At 38.9% G+C, this 16597-nt stretch overlaps 1 protein-coding gene across 1 annotated transcript in view; it reads left to right on the forward strand.

The window, feature by feature from the left end:
• The window catches only part of LOC149298919 (hexokinase HKDC1-like), a 31038-nt gene extending 17137 nt beyond the window's left edge, over positions 1-13901 (forward strand). Inside the window, exons 3-18 of the mRNA XM_089486776.1 lie at positions 1777-1925; positions 2211-2327; positions 2692-2787; positions 3819-3918; positions 4449-4632; positions 5007-5162; positions 5910-6143; positions 6377-6681; positions 7331-7479; positions 7639-7758; positions 8425-8520; positions 8774-8873; positions 10719-10902; positions 12426-12581; positions 13061-13294; positions 13748-13901. Coding sequence (XP_089342902.1) covers positions 1777-1925; positions 2211-2327; positions 2692-2787; positions 3819-3918; positions 4449-4632; positions 5007-5162; positions 5910-6143; positions 6377-6681; positions 7331-7479; positions 7639-7758; positions 8425-8520; positions 8774-8873; positions 10719-10902; positions 12426-12581; positions 13061-13294; positions 13748-13901 — 2534 coding nt within the window. The remainder of the gene's footprint in view (positions 1-1776; positions 1926-2210; positions 2328-2691; positions 2788-3818; positions 3919-4448; positions 4633-5006; positions 5163-5909; positions 6144-6376; positions 6682-7330; positions 7480-7638; positions 7759-8424; positions 8521-8773; positions 8874-10718; positions 10903-12425; positions 12582-13060; positions 13295-13747) is intronic.
• The last annotated feature ends 2696 nt before the right edge of the window (positions 13902-16597 follow it).

Raw genomic sequence — 16597 nt, forward strand, 5'->3', positions numbered from 1 at the left:
GGTGCCAGGGGCGGGCTGGGCAGGGGGGCAATTGCCCCCCAGGCTGCCCGAAATCTAATCAAAGCGGCCGCTGGGTGCGATGGCCGTCTAGTGATGGGAGCAGTGTGAGGGGTTTAAGCTCCGCCCCCTCGCACTGACCTTTCACCCCTCACGCTGCTTCCATCACTATGCGGCCATCAGATTGCTGGGAATGTAATCTAAACGGTCGGTGCGTGCTGATGCCGCCGGCCGCCTCTGCTTTAATACTTTTTTTTTTCTTTATATGGCAAGCCGGCATCAGCACGCACCGGCCGTTTAGATTACATTCCCAGCAGTCTGATGGCTGCATAGTGATGGGAGCAGCGTGAGGTGGAAGCTCCGCCCCCTCGCACTCAGACTGCTGCAGCACCGGATGTCAGGTCAGTGGCATCCTGTCAGCATAGAGGAGAACAGTGTGCAGCTACCAGGAAGTCAAGAGAAGTAGAAGGTGAGTAAAATAATGTATTTTTTGTACTGTATAATGTTTTTTGTATTTGTTAAAAACAAAAAAAATCGGCATGTGTGTGTATGTAAGTGTGTCCCCCTATATGCCACTCTGCCTCCAGAAATGCCTTATACCCCCCTATATGCCACTCTGTCCCATGATATGCCTTTTAACCCCCTATATGCCAGAGTTGCATATAGGGGTATAAGGCATTTCTGGATGCAGAGTGACATATAGGGGGTCAAAAGGCATATCTGGAGGCAGAGTGGCATAAAGGGGGTTAAAAGGTATATCATGGGGCAGAGGAGCATATAGGAGGGTATATAAGGCTTTTCTGGAGGCAGAGTGCCCCATGATATGCCTTTTAACCCCCTTCATGCCACTCTGTCCCATGATATGCCTTTTAACCCCCTATATGGCAGAGTGGCATATAGGGGGTTAGAAGGCATATCATGGGACAGAGTGGCATATATTATTTTTTATTTAATATGGCAAGCTGGATCGGCTTGCCATATAAAGTAAACAAAAATGTCCCATGATATGCCTTTTAACCTCCTATATGGCAGAGTGGCATATAGGGGGTTAGAAGGCATATCATGGGACAGAGTGGCATATAGGGGATTAGAAGGCATATCATGGGACAGAGTGGCATATAGGGGGTATAAGGCATTTCTGGAGGCAGAGTGGCATATAGGGGGTTAGAAGGCATATCAGGGGGCAGAGTGGCAAGCCTGGGGGCAGAGGTGCATAACTCGGGGGTAGGTTGTCAAATGAAAGGAAATAAAAACCAAACATGTCTCAATCATAGCTTTTATTAAATATGGAAAAAAATAGTCTACATGAATTAATAAAGAAATAAAAGTTTCTTACCAGAATATCATGAAGAATAATGTGATCAGTGTTTTGTTCCACTGAATAAAATGGAACTTTTTCATCTAAAAATGTTCGCAGTAGCAAATGTTTTGATCCCATTATGTGTAATGTATTTAATTTATTAGGGCCTCTTAACACTTTTGCTTTCTGGCATTTTAATACAAATAATGAGATAAAAAGAATGGCACATAGTGTGACTCGGGTGTGTTTAAGGGGTGCGTGTGGGTATAAGAGCTTCACCGTGAGATAAACTATATGGGGCTGGTCCCCAAAGTTTTCCAGGGCTGCTTTTCAGTCCCAGTCCGGCCCTGAGTGTCACTTCAGAAAGGGGCTGGAGGTAAAGAAGCAGTAAAGAGTTCAAATAAAAGTTGAGTTTAGTAAATAAAAACAAAACATCAAATATACCAGTAAAAAAGCAAAACCTCTTTTTGTCTTAACAGAAAAGGGAGACTTCCTAGCTCTTGACCTTGGGGGCTCCAAATTCAGAGTTTTGAGGGTGAAGGTGTCTGAAGATGGACAGCAGACGGTGCAGATGGACAGCCAATTCTACCCAATGCCTACCGAGATAAGAACAGGAAACGGGGCAGAAGTATGTCCGAATATTAACCCGCCAACCTTGCTAATAACTTGAGTCTCCAGCCTATGGCACAGCCAGCATTATCTCATTCAGTTCATGTCATTCATTTCCCCAATAGCAATCTGCAAAAGATCTGCTTTAAGCTTGTATTTCTTTTATGTTTGAAGTTATTTACAATGAACGGCACTTATATGAAATATGCTGGCCACCATACATTTCTTGGCCGCTAGCTTTATGAGAATGAAAATACTGTTCCTTATTTCTGCTGTTGACAAGTACAATATCCCATTAATCCAGCTTTTCGACTATGTTACCGACTGTCTGGGTGATTTCATGAAGAAAAGACAGATAACTGAGAAACTTCCTCTTGGATTCACATTTTCATTTCCCTGTAAGCAGAACAAACTTGACGAGGTAAAGTAATAAATACTATATTATATTTTTGTGATGAGTAGATCAGAAACATGTACTCGTGTTTTGTGTTAAATAGTTATGTTAAAAGTAAATCCCATTGTAGCGAATACTATAATAATACATGTTTAAGTTGTGGTTATTCTGAATATGAATTAAGTTGTTATAAGTTCGTTTTCAAGCTTGTCCAAGATGCCCAACTTTATTTCACAAGCACCACAAAAATGTATCCAATAAAAATAAGCATTCCACTTTATCCTCAAATTATTCAGCGCTATATGTGTATTCTTTCTTTCCGCTTAAAATGCTTTATTTTACCAGACTTGTTAATATACAAAACTTTTCCCTCCTCTATCTGTGGATTAAGGCGGTCTTAGTTTCGTGGTCCAAAGACTTTAAAATCAGAGGAGTTCAAGAAAATGATGTGGTCAACTCACTGCGGAAATCTCTGCAGAAGAAAAAGGTAGGTCATAAATACGTGATGATGCGGATGAATAATGTACGCAGATATCAACATCACAATTAAATGATATTTAGCGTTTTGAGCATGAATGCCTTGTTAATGTGAGGTCAGTGGATCTGATTGCCCACTGAGATGTTGAACGGACCAAGGTCTATGCTTTTCTAGCACGTACTTCAGTAACAGCTTCCACACTGCTGCTTTGAGACCTATTGAAGTGAAGCCCTGGAATATGATATCATATCCTATTATTCTATTTTAAAACTTTGTGAGGGGCAAGTTAGCAGATGCAGAGACCACTGAATATAAAAGCCTTACAAGTTGTTGCTCATGTCAGCCTTTTTTGTTTAGAGAGGAGAGAGGCTACCATATAGTGTGAAGTGTAGGTTAACGACTGTCGGATAGTATTATGTACAGGGAAGGTATGGGGCTGTCAGATTGTGTTGTGTGCAGGGGGATACTGGACAGTGTTGTGTTGAAGGGGAAGGGGTACTGAATTACAAGGTGAGAGGCTACAGGATCCTGTGTTCAGAGAGGAGAAAGGATGCTGGATCATGTTGTATGTGAGGGCAAGGACAAATGATTAAAAAAAAACAACTTGAGAAGAAAGTGAGAAAGAAGAATGAAAGAGAAGGAGAGAGATAACTGAGAACAAAAGACACAAAAAAGGAGAGAAAGCAAGAGGTAGAAAGGGAGGAGCAGAGAGAGAGATAGAGAAGAAAAAGAAGAAAAGAAGAGGGAGGATAGAAAGAGAAGAAAGGAGAGAGGATGCATATACTAGTATCATATAAAAAGCTCATTATAATTATTAAGAAGACAAAATATGATATATGGACATCATTATAACAAATACTGTATTAGATTACATTTGGTTATCCGAATTGCTTGACTGCCATTATCATCTATGGTGTTTCTTTCTGATTCATTGTAATTCAATATGATGTAGCTGTCATATTTTAGAATCCGATACTAATTGAAACAAAATTACCGTATATATGTACGAGTATGATATATATGTATTGTTCTGTTGATAGGGTACAAATGTGGATGTCCTGGCTCTGGTGAATGACACAGTGGGAACCATGTTGACCTGTGCATATGATGACCAGCTGTGCGAAGTTGGAGTCATTGTTGGTAATAAACCTCTTTCATAACGCAGAGACCTGATTCATTATATATACTGTATCTTACGTTACCAGTTTGTTCTGTAAATTCCATACATTGTTTTTGAGCTCCGTAAATGTATTAGGTAAGTTCATATATATATGTATATGTGTATAATATAAAAAAACTTATCTATTTTGTTAACTGTGAAAACATATTTCCACTAAGCTCAAATTCCAATAATATCAACCAGCAAAACCATATTATTTTGCTGCTACTAACCAGAAAATGTGGCACCTGCCCATTGGTGAGGGGGCCAGATCAGTCTGCCATGTGCTGAGTGAGTTGGATGGAAGGACTGAGATGTGCCAAGAAGAAAAGTGAGATGGAGGGATTGCAGAGTGAAAGCTGTTGGGGGATATTTGGGGTGTTCAGACCAGGGTTCCAGCTAATTTTGCTCAGAAAGAGCTGATTGTGAATGATTTTATTAGTTTGTATGATGACCATATGTTTCCAATGGGATTTTGGATGTAATTGTTTCTTCATTTACTGTATTGCAGGCACTGGTACCAATGCCTGTTATATGGAGAACCTAAGTAATATTGATCTGGTCGAAGGCGATGAGGGCAGAATGTGTATCAACACAGAATGGGGAGCTTTTGGAGATGATGGTGTTTTGGATGACATAAGAACAGCGTTTGACAAAGAAATTGATCTAGGATCCATTAATCCTGGAAAGCAACTGTAAGTCGCTTCTGTTCATGAAAGATGTGTTTTTTCATCAATAGTAGGGGAGGTCTTCTCCTTTAGCACAGTGCTGATATATTCACACACCTGATTCAAAAATATTTTATATGGGGGTTTTATTGAAAGAATTGTTTGAAGAGCTTTCAAACCCAAAATAACTTTTTAGACAATGTCTGTATGCTTCTATGAAACCAATTTTATTTTGTGTGTCATCTACACGCCACCTGAGATGTGGCATCTTCAAGGTACTGGAAGAAAGCATATTGAATTCTACTACAAAATATCTTGTCCTGAGGACAGTTTTTCTTAGCAACTCTTTTTTTATTTCTGGTGACCTGTAAGATTTTATTTATTTTACCTATTCACAACAGGTTTGAGAAAATGATCAGTGGTTTGTACATGGGAGAGCTTGTGCGACTTATTCTCTTGAAGATGGCAAAGAGAGGACTGCTGTTTGGTGGCTCGATATCTACAGCTCTACGAACGAAGGGAAAGATTGAAACTTGTCATGTAGCTGCTATGGAAAAGTAAATATTAGCAAACTACAGATACAATATGAAGACACATGGGTTACAAAAATAATAACATCCTAGAAATAAATCCAAGATTGGTGGCTTAGGAAGCATGCTACATTTAGTGGTAAACTAGAAACGTTATACTTAAACACACAGTTCTCCCAAACTCTTTGATATTGTATCAACTAAAGTATGAAGGGAATGATTGGTAAAACTTTGCTTCTGAGAGCATAAGCCTGTAGCTAACTTACTACCTACTGTGAATTATCTTAGATTAAATGAACAACTATAACAACTAGGGATGGAGTTGTGATAACGGAAGTTAATATCTGAAACAATCCAACAAAATTGAACTTAGGTACTCACCAATTTGAACTCAGAAGCGTCTTTGCTTAACTTGACATCCTGGTAGGATGTCTACATAGCTTGGACCCTACACAATGAATGAGCAGAACTTAGAAAATGCTTCTATTGATTTCAGCTGCAGTTCCCCAAAAACCCGAAAAACCAAATTAATGCATTACGCAAAAAGAAGCACAAAATGAGGTGCAGACATAGAAAATAATTATGGACAGGGGGAATTTCAAGGTTGAAAGATGAATAAACATCTGTTGACAGTAGTCAGAAGGAATGCATGTTGCTCCTGCTAACCGGGGCATCACCCTGGTTTAACATAACTGCATATCATCACTGTCTGTATGTAATGTGTCACATGCTAGGTGTTTGAGGTCTGTTTTGTATTTTCTGCTTGTTTTTTAGATATAAAGAAGGCCTATACAACACAAAGCAGATTTTGACTGACCTTGGCCTGCAACCAACAGAAGATGACTGCATAGCCGTGCAACATGTCTGCACCATAGTGTCCTTTCGATCAGTCAATCTGTGTGCTGCGGCCCTCGCTGCCCTTCTTACAAAGCTCCGAGAAAATAAGAAGCTAGACAGAATGAGGACCACAGTAGGAATGGATGGAACGGTTTACAAAACTCACCCACAGTGCGTTTAGATTTATAGTGCATAACCAAATACGGGTATAATATATATATATAATGTTAAATAAACATAATTTACAAAGATAATTTAGCTCACAAAAGAGATAAATAGATAAAAAAAGATGATAAATAAATAAATATTTATCTTGATATACAGGTTTCCTTTTGAGCTTACATTGAGGTTACTGACTGTGTTGAGTTTGCCATCTGGTCATTATGTTGCTTTTTCCCCCCCAGGTACGCTAAACGGTTGCACAGAGTTGTTAGGAGGCTGGTACCAAATTGTGATGTGCGGTTTCTGCTGTCGGAAAGTGGAAGTGGCAAAGGAGCTGCTATGGTGACCGCAGTAGCTTGTAGGCTTTTGTCTCAACGCAAGGAAATCGATGAGGTTCTGTCCTTACTGCGCCTTACTGACAAAAAGCTTGCGGACATTAAAATGAGAATGATGTTCGAACTAAAGAACGGGCTGAAGAAAGAAACTCATGACTCTGCAACAGTGAAAATGTTACCCACCTATGTGTATGGAACCCCTGATGGAACAGGTACCAAGAAGTCACATACATCTCATGCTGTATATGTGTTTTAAACCTTATAAGTCCTTATTCTATCCTTTGGAGTTATCTTAGTTTTCCCCGTTCTCTTGTTGGCGATGTCAGAGCTGCAGTCAGACCACAGATGTCTGATAATATATCTCAGTGAGGAAATATGGGATAACAGCTCCTGCGAATAGAAAGCAAGTTAGCAAGGCGTGATAACATTTGTATTCTTAATTTTGGAAATGGATATCATACCTAATACTGATGAGATAGTTACTCCATATCTTCACTTTTTTTCTGGAAAACAAGGTAAGGTGTCTCTGGTGCTTTGCTGCTCAGTTTCAGATCTTCCTTGTAACCAACTCCCTTTTACTATGAGGGTGTGATGTGCGCACTATAGTCACATTTACCCCGTGTGTGCTTTTATTAAAGTGGCCCATTAAGCAGCACTTTAAAGGAGCAGCTTGGAGGTCTGCACCATACGTCTCGCAGGATGACCCACCATGTTTTGTTAGATGATCGCTTAAGTGCGATTCGTTTGCTCTATTTACAACTAGATAACATTACTATAGGTTTTAGTGATTCAGTGTTGTTGGAATGGGTACTTATTACTTACTTATCACTTACATTTAAGACCGATGATCTTTTGTCACAGAACACGGCAAGTTCTTGGCCCTGGATCTTGGAGGGACCAACTTCAGAGTACTACTTGTCAAAATCCGCAGCGGACGAAGGCGATCGGTTCGCATGTACAACAAGATCTTTGCCATTCCTCTAGAAATTATGCAAGGAACTGGTGAAGAGGCGAGTGTGTTTTCAGCGTCATTCATTGCATACTTATTGTTAAGAAAGCAATCTTTGAAAGATACCGTAATAGTATAACGCCGCATCGCTTAATGTCATTGCCATTGTGCTATGTATGATCGGAGTTTTCATACTTGCTACTCTTTGATTGTCTTGTAGCTTTTTGATCACATTGTTGAGTGCATAGCGGATTTTCTAGACTACATGGGAATTAAAGGGGCTCCCCTACCCTTGGGATTTACTTTTTCATTCCCCTGCAAACAAGATCGTATCGATAAGGTAAGTACCTTCTATGTACCGATGACATCTCACACTCAGCAGATTTGTTTTGCCATAAAAAGCTGTTGTTACTTAATGAAATGTAAAAACTAATTGAAAACATGAAAACACAATAAAAATGCTAAATTTCCATTGGCATATACAATTATTACGTATACCCTGCATGCTGCATTCAACGTGCTTGGAACTGATACCAATTAAACCAACTCTGCAGATATAAGGAAACCTATTTTTAGTAGCATGCATTTCCTATAGATAAGCTGCTACCGTCAGCAGTTTCCTGATATAGCCCGATGGCACATAGTCACGTAAACACACAGGGAATCAATGACAGGCTTTATATATAAAATGTTCCCCAAAATATGTTACATGGTGATCAAGTGTGTCCCATGGAGACACTGCAATATAACTGCAATGTCCACATTATTCTAATACTAAATGTTTCTCTGACAACTAGAGAAAAAAACCATATTCATTATTTTAGCGAATATTAAGTATTTTGTAGTAGTATATTTTTTTCTTGGGTCCTAGGGGAACCTATCAGCTCTAAGCCCTAGAAAGCCTCCTAGTTCACCTGTATGGTCGGCCAGGACCATCTGTGCACTCTGCTGTAGACTATGGTTATATTTCTAAAATGAATGATAATTTCATGCATTATTTCTACAGGGAACACTTGTTGGATGGACAAAGGGCTTCAAGGCTACTGACTGTGAAGGCCAGGATGTGGTAGATATGTTACGGGAAGCAATTAAGAGAAGGAATGTGAGTATTTAGAATGCTTTGTTTACCCTTTTTTACCATATTTCTTCCCCCTATACTTTTGCCGTATTTGCCTGGCATTTTATTTTCTTATTACTGAGAACTTAAGTTTAGTGAATAATATTGCTCAGGATTATAGAAATCATTACTAGTCGATCTCCGATTTTTCTTACTAAAGCTCGTAGTTGATTTGCGGGGCTATGCCTCCAATATTTGTTTATTTACCCTGATGTCCACTTTGCACGTTGCTTTGCAGGAATTTGACCTGGATATCGTAGCAATAGTCAATGATACCGTTGGCACAATGATGACTTGTGGATACGAAGACCCAAATTGTGAGATTGGTCTCATTGCAGGTAAGCTATCAACATGAAAACAAATAAAAAGTTGCTGAGGTGGCACGATTAAAACTAAAAGCTCAGATGTGATGTGGAACATGGAAGGTAGTGTAAAAATCATAAAAATGGGGTAGAGTGTTTGGGAGATTGAATACTGTCCACAAGCTCTGATCATACATACAGTATAATACACTAGATCATCAAAAGTATGTGGACACCACAAACACCTTTTGCAAACACCTTTTGGCACCAGTTTGGGGAAGGACCTCTGTTCCAGCATGACTATGCCCCTCTGCACGAAGCAAGGTCCATAAAGATATGGTTGGATGAGTTTAAAGTGGGGGAACTCGAGTGGCCTGCACAGAACTCTGACCTTAACTCCACTGAACAGTTTTGAGATGAACTGGAAGGCCGATTGCAAGGCAAGCCTTCTTGTCCAACATCAGTGGTTCTCGTTTGGCTGAATGGGAACTAATTCCCACAAGCCCTTCCAGAAGAGTGGAGGCTGTTATAGTCACGAGGAGGGCAACTCTATATTAATGCAGATGGATTTGGAATGGGATGTCCAACAAGCTCATATAAATGTGTTGGTCAGGTATATATCGTATATGGGGTGATGTAGGTTTTTCTTACTCTCTCAGTTATTCAGAACTTTTCCACAAAAGAAAAATACTTAGCATTTATTTAAGCAGATTTAAAAATACCAGCAAATAAAATTAGCTGAATATGTCCAACTATCAAAAGAAATAAGTGAATATGTAAGAAATATCCACGTGTTGTTTGATCTGGGTCACGTAGGAAGTTCTGTCAGCACTCTTTAGTGTGACTGTTGTGTCACGCACACTGACGCAGCTGGGATCATTCAACTTCAACAGCCAGTGCTGATGGGAAAATAAATTTATAGTTTAATAGATCTGACTGGTAGCTGTCTCTGACGTTAAACATTTGCAAAAAAAATTGGGTTTAAATGTATTCTTTGCCATATACACAATATACATTGCATTTCCAGGCAAAATATCTATTGTGTAACGAAATATTTCCCCCTACTTATTTGATTACCAAGAGGATATATGAATATGAAACTAGAAGCAGTGATGTATTTACCTAGGACAACCTAGGCCTTGCCCAAGGCAGAGCTCTTATTGCCCCCCACCGTGGCTGCCATCCTCATTGCCGAGTGCCACAATGTAACATCATATCCTGGAAGTCAATGTCTTAAGACTAGACTATATGAATGAACAGATACATTCTACACCATGAGCCAAATAGCTTGTTTACTTAGAATCTGTTAAGATGCCAAAGTGGAGACTCCTTTTAAATAATGTACACATACACATTCATGCTCACATACACATTCATTTATCATAAACACACACTTATTCATATATTCTCATTCTAGCATACATACATACTGTCTCTTGCACCCCCTTGACTCACCTTCAGCAGTCTGCCGGTCTACTCTTGCTTTACGCATCTTCCAATCAGCACCATGCTGGATATGAATTCACATCCAGTGCGGTGCTGACCGGTGTACACGCAATGGGAGTAATTATACGTAATTATGTTTTGCTTTCTAGCATTATAGGGGTGGATAAACTTGATTTAATAATTGGTTTCCTACTATAATGTAGGTGGTACAGCAACATGTAAAAATTAAACTTGTCCTGTAAAAATGGCCTTTATAGTCCAGAGGCTGGGAACTGAAAATGTAGGTTAACTGTATGATACGTGTCACCTGCTTAAACGGTTGCATGTGTCTGTAGCTAAAGGGTTGTAGGGTCCACATAGGGTCTAAATAAATTATTATGTTCTATTTAACTCATTAAGCTGATTGAGAGTGCACAAGCAACTATCTTCCAACAGGAACGGGAAGTAATGTTTGTTACATGGAAGAAATGAAGAACATTGAGCTTGTGGAAGGAATCGAAGGGAGAATGTGTATTAACACTGAATGGGGAGGATTTGGGGACAATGGCTGTCTGTCTGATGTTCAAACTAAATATGATATAGATGTGGATAAAAACTCCTTAAATCCAGGAAAGCAAAGGTAAGGCTTGCCCACAGGCTTGCGTACATGTAATCAGTAACTGGAAAAACGTATAGTATTTATAATGTATACAGCAGTATCTATGGTGGTTGCCCTGTGGTGTGGTGTTTACTTACCAACAGTTGAGACTGATCTACCGCAGATCATTAGGTACCTGTGCGGCCTGAGGACGTTGCTGCGCTGCTAGATTTGGAATTCCAACAATAATTGTTAACTAGGGAATATTACCTAGTTTACTTAATGATGAAGCATTCCTGGCTTTATAAAGTCTTGATAAAGCCCTGGCCTTACCCACGCCACAAACCACAATGCCTTAAACAAGGTCACTTGTTGGAAGGTATGCATTCCTACTGTGGACTTTGCATAACATTAATACTCATGTTAGATTGCATGCTCACACGCCAAGTCCTCAAAATCTTGAGTGTCACTATGAGTAAATATGTTATTGCATGTATTGTACTGATTTTGCCAATTTTTGTCTATACTTTATAACATCCGCAGGGACTTGCGCAGTACTGTACTTGAGCAGTACAGTAATATTTATTTATTCTACGGTAATGTTGAGTGTTTATTCTCTTGTGCCTGTTGTGATATTCTTGTTATTATATTATTGCTTTATATTGTTTCTGTTATTATATTGTATCTTTCTTACAATGTATTAGTTTAGCCCCTTGGCAGTTGTATCCCTCACCCCTGCAATCTTGCGAGTCTCCCCGATGCCTAAGTGACCTCATGCAAATCGTAGGCATCTATCTGGTTGCTCCCCGAGCCCTGTTTCCCCAAGTTCATACCTATTGGCCACAATGAATGAACACTTACCCATCACCTCCGGTGCCCCATTGGCTGTAGACATGAAGTGAACCAATTTGTGTCCTATATGTCTACCCAGAGTCTTCTTTGTCCTGTGTCCTTAAAAACCCTGTCTTTTGCCCCTATATCTCCCTGTTCTTTTACATCTTGACTGTTGTGTTATTGCTGGTGCTAAAGGTCAGTTGGGGAGACTTTTCCCTAGAGGATCACACTCACTCCGAGACATGGAGCGGCTACCCACCTGTATCCGGCTCACCGAAGGCCAGGGATCCCTCTGTTACAAGTATTAAAGATAGATTTCAAGTGAAGAAATAAATGCTTACAGGAATTAGTGCGTTCATGACTGATTGTGGTGTATTTTATACTTAAGACAATAAAACTTGTTAACAGGAAACAGGAGTGTCCGTTGTTTACAAAGCTCTCCACCTTGACTACTTTGTCTATAAACAGCTATTAACAACTTAACCATACTTAAAGCAATCAGATAGAAGGGCTGGGATAAACAATTAGCTATTTATCCAAAACAGTGAGCATTTAAGACCAATTCTTGTAGTGAGTGAAGATTAGGTATAAACTGTAGCCTATACATGTATTCACCTGTATGAAATGATAAATATATAATACAAAAAATGTTTAGCAAACTAACTACAAGAATGCTACGATGTTATCAGTTTCCATATTAAACTCAGAAAAAAAGTTTATTCTCTCTGTAGTTATGAGAAGATGACAAGCGGAATGTACCTTGGAGAAATTGTACGTCAGATTTTGATTGACTTAACAAAACGTGGCTTACTCTTCCGTGGACAAATTTCAGAACGACTGAGAACAAAAGGAATATTTGAGACTAAATTCTTGTCTCAAATCGAAAGGTATGAATGTACTCACCTCCTTATGAGAACATACTGAATAGCGTTGTCTGTCTGTTTTATTGGGTCTCATATAAAGGCATACCAATACACTTTTGCCAGATCCCTGCTTAGTATTGGACTGGTAATTTAACCATTTAAAGATTTTGTATTTAAGGAGTTAATGGCCAAATGTAGTGTATAATGTGGAGTTTATTTGCAAAGATAGCAGGAAATGGAAAACATGATCATTTTAAACAAATTGCTATTGTATGTCTAACCCAGAAAACACATTAAAATGATATATGTTGCAAAATCTCAGGGTCGCAAGGCTGCTAGCTGGCCATTCTTCAAAGTAACAGTGATGCATTCATTATTAAAGCTTTCCACAGAAATGATAATATTAATAAGCATTTCCCATTAATTAGTATTAATTACTATAATGACTATTGTCCACAATGCATACAAGTGTGTGTAACTTTCTTTTTCTCTCTCTTGACCAGTGACCGTCTAGCTCTTCTTCAGGTCCGCAAGATCCTCCAGCAGCTGGGATTAGATAGCACATGTGATGATAGTATAATTGTGAAGGAGGTGTGTGGTGCGGTGTCCAGGAGGGCAGCCAAGCTGTGCGGAGCCGGGCTAGCAGCCATTGTGGATAAAATCAGAGAAAATCGGAATCTGGACCACCTCAATATCACTATTGGTGTTGACGGGACCTTGTACAAGCTGCACCCACAGTACGTTATCCAGTGTTAGCATCATGTATGCCCAGCTTTTTAATTAAAATAAAACTAAAATATTGGGTTAGCCTATCATGTTTTATAATAGCAGCTGAAAATACCCCCCCCCTCATTTTATTCACATATATGGCTCAGTTGATCCAAGATTTCCAAGTGGCCACCCAAGAAATATTTGTATCTGAAGTTATACATAACTAAAGGAAGTACAGCCAAGGCAGGTCTCTGACTTCCAAGGGACTTAACATTTCCACACCTAACATAACACCTTTTCCTGGTTTTCTAGTGTAAGGGACTTACTCACCGATTCTTCCTGCTAGATCACCAGGGATTCTGCTGCCAATCAACTCACCACCAGAGTGAAAACATATGCAGAGTAGGAGAGACATTGTGCCCCCAACCGCTTTAACAATGGAGCAAAATCTTAACTTTTTTTTTTTTTTTTTTTTTTAGTTTTTCAGGGATTCTGCAGGAAACTGTGAAGCAGCTGTCTCCTGAATGTGATGTAACATTTCTGCTGTCTGAAGATGGCAGTGGTAAAGGAGCTGCACTGATTACTGCGGTGGCAAAACGCTTTCATGGTAAAGAGGAAGAAGAAAAGAATTAGAATTTCAAGGATCAACGTTTTAGCATTCAGTTCAAGGCAACTTACATTTCCAGGCTGGATTTACCATAAGGCTGAAATAATATCATTTATACCTTCTTGACCTAATGTTTTCTAGAAAGGCTCAATCCCATTAAGCGTTCTGTCTCCTAGAACGTAAAATGTTGTATAATTGACCTGACCTGCCATAAAGCATATTTGTACTAAAATATTAATTTCCCTAATAATTATATAAGGAAGACTTTTAAAACATTGGTTTCACTATTTGAAGTCACGGAGTTAACTAGTTTGTTGATATTAAAGTTTGAACGTTTTGCACATTTGTTCCTTTAAGAGAGTAAAATAAATAATCTATTTACCTCCATCGCTTACTGCAGTGTTGGTATTGTCTTGCGTCATGTGTGCTTTGGTATTTTTCATATTATGTATTATGTCAGCCAGTGGTACGCTAACAAACTCCTTGTACTTTGTACTCCAAACAACTCTACTTTGAAGGGTATGAGAAGCTAAGAAATACTAATGAGTTTACATACTGAAGCTGGTGGAATTGCAGGGTAGTTCACTTTAGTGAACACCCAAGTTTGGTAATTTCAAAATGCCATATGATATTTGGATAATCTAATAAATAGGGAAATTGATGGGATGAGTGGCCAAATGTAATCTGGCCACCATAACAATTTACTATCAATAGAGGTACCAACATCTAGACAGGATTAAATTAAATGATTGATTCAGATTAAATTAATTTTGATACTGAGAAAGTGTCACTTGGAGAAACCAAAACAGAATGTGGCCCTAAAATCTCGGAGGGCTTTGAATCAAGGTCTTTCAACCGTCCTAAATGAAGTCGATCAGCCATCCTGTCAGCATGTGATTGTCCTGCAGTGAGCCTTCTACATTGACTGGAATTAGGCACCATTACAAATCTCCAATGCTACCCCAGTAACAAAAAACATTCAGGCCTGGTCTAACTCTGTATACACTGGGCATGAATTGTGTTGTTATAAAATGTATTCACAGCGAGGCTGAAATCTGGATAATTTGCAAGGTCATTTATTTTATACAAAAAGAAAATTCCATTCCAAGCAGAGGACTGAACAGCTGAATTGTTAAAGAATGAACTCTGTCAATTCAAAAAGAACACTTCAAGGCAGCTTACAGTGGCAAAATAAAGGTTGTTTGCAGTATGACAAGTGCAGCTGAACAGAGTTTTCCTTAGCGAAGAGGAGATCAGATCTCGCCGGCCTGTCACATGACAGAGAAGGTAAGTCTTCATGTGGCTTTGAGTCAAAACAAAGAGTTCCATTGTTTGCTTTTTCTCAAATGATGCTCAAATCTCTTCATAATTACTGGGCTGTACTCTCATATATTGTCTCTTTAGAAATGTTCTAATAGCTCACATATACTTACCTGGACCCATCTGGTTCAGGCTTAAGGCAGTGACCCCCATAGATACATTGCTGCCTGAGTCTACTTATTGAAGTGTCACTTGTATGGCCAACAGTCATTAAAGACGGAGCAAGGATCAGTGGTTTGTTAATATCAAAGTGAGATATTCTGATGAAAGACGGGAGCAAATACCTCAAAGAATCTAGTTTGTTTTTCTGTTGCAGCATGGGTAATGGGGTTTCTGGAAACTTTTACAAGAATATCACATACTTCTGAGAGTAGGCAGCAAAAGCGTGAGTCTGATGAGCACTTAAAAACTCAGGCGTACATGTGATACAAGCTCACTTTCATAATATTTCATGTCAGTTTAAATCTCTTATTATTAGGTCCACACTTTTATTACGCAGGAGATCATACAGAACAGCTATGTGATAATCAACATACTTAACTGTAAGAGCAGACCTGAATGTTCTATCACTGATGAGTGAATACATTATCATTAACTCTGTGATTTTGTTAAGATGACCATGAAAAGATGTTTTAATAACGCACAACATTTTAGATACAGTAAAAGAGATGGAAGCATGCACAATATTTGACGTAATTACAAAGCATAAGCATAACCTAAATATTTTTATCAAATGCAGTTAAACAAAAATAAAAAATATCATTAGTGGAATTCATTAACTGTAAGCCCCATCTTATTAAACATTGTCTTAGTACCATTTAATTCCTAATTACTGAATGATTCTGTATGTGGAATTAACAATCCTGCCAAAAGCAGAACTAAAGTAAGAGATCGTCATGCTTTCATTTGGATACCATGTTTCTATTTCAGTAGGTAAAAGTAGGCGTTAACGGGAAAACATTTTTAGACTGTTTTGGTGCATAGAGATTCCCACTTCTCATAAAACCAAAACCTTTGTGGGCTTTTGTTTTTATGTCCACTTAAGAGACCCCCCCCCCAAAAAAAGTGCTCAAGGAATAAACTATCGATGGAGGATGGACACTGTCCTGCATTCAGACAGTCACAAAGAACACCCAGATACACATGGTGTACAAGACTGAAGAAATTCTATTTTCAGTGTCCAGATCTTACACTCCTTATTATGGTCAGTCTCACATATTACTGGTTTCACGTCCCAGCTATTCATAAATTGGTTTATCACACTTACAGTGTTTTCCTCTTCTCTGTTGTGATTAATTTTGACCCTACCAATAAGCACATTTTGTACCATCAAACCGGTAACAGAACTACCATAACTCAAGTTAATAGCTTTTTCTAAGCAATGTGTACATTTAACTTATCA

Source organism: Sceloporus occidentalis, unplaced genomic scaffold (genome assembly GCF_023333645.1).
Source record: "Sceloporus occidentalis isolate IW3139 unplaced genomic scaffold, rSceOcc1.0.p SCAF_30, whole genome shotgun sequence".
Taxonomy (NCBI): Eukaryota; Metazoa; Chordata; class Lepidosauria; order Squamata; family Phrynosomatidae; genus Sceloporus; species Sceloporus occidentalis.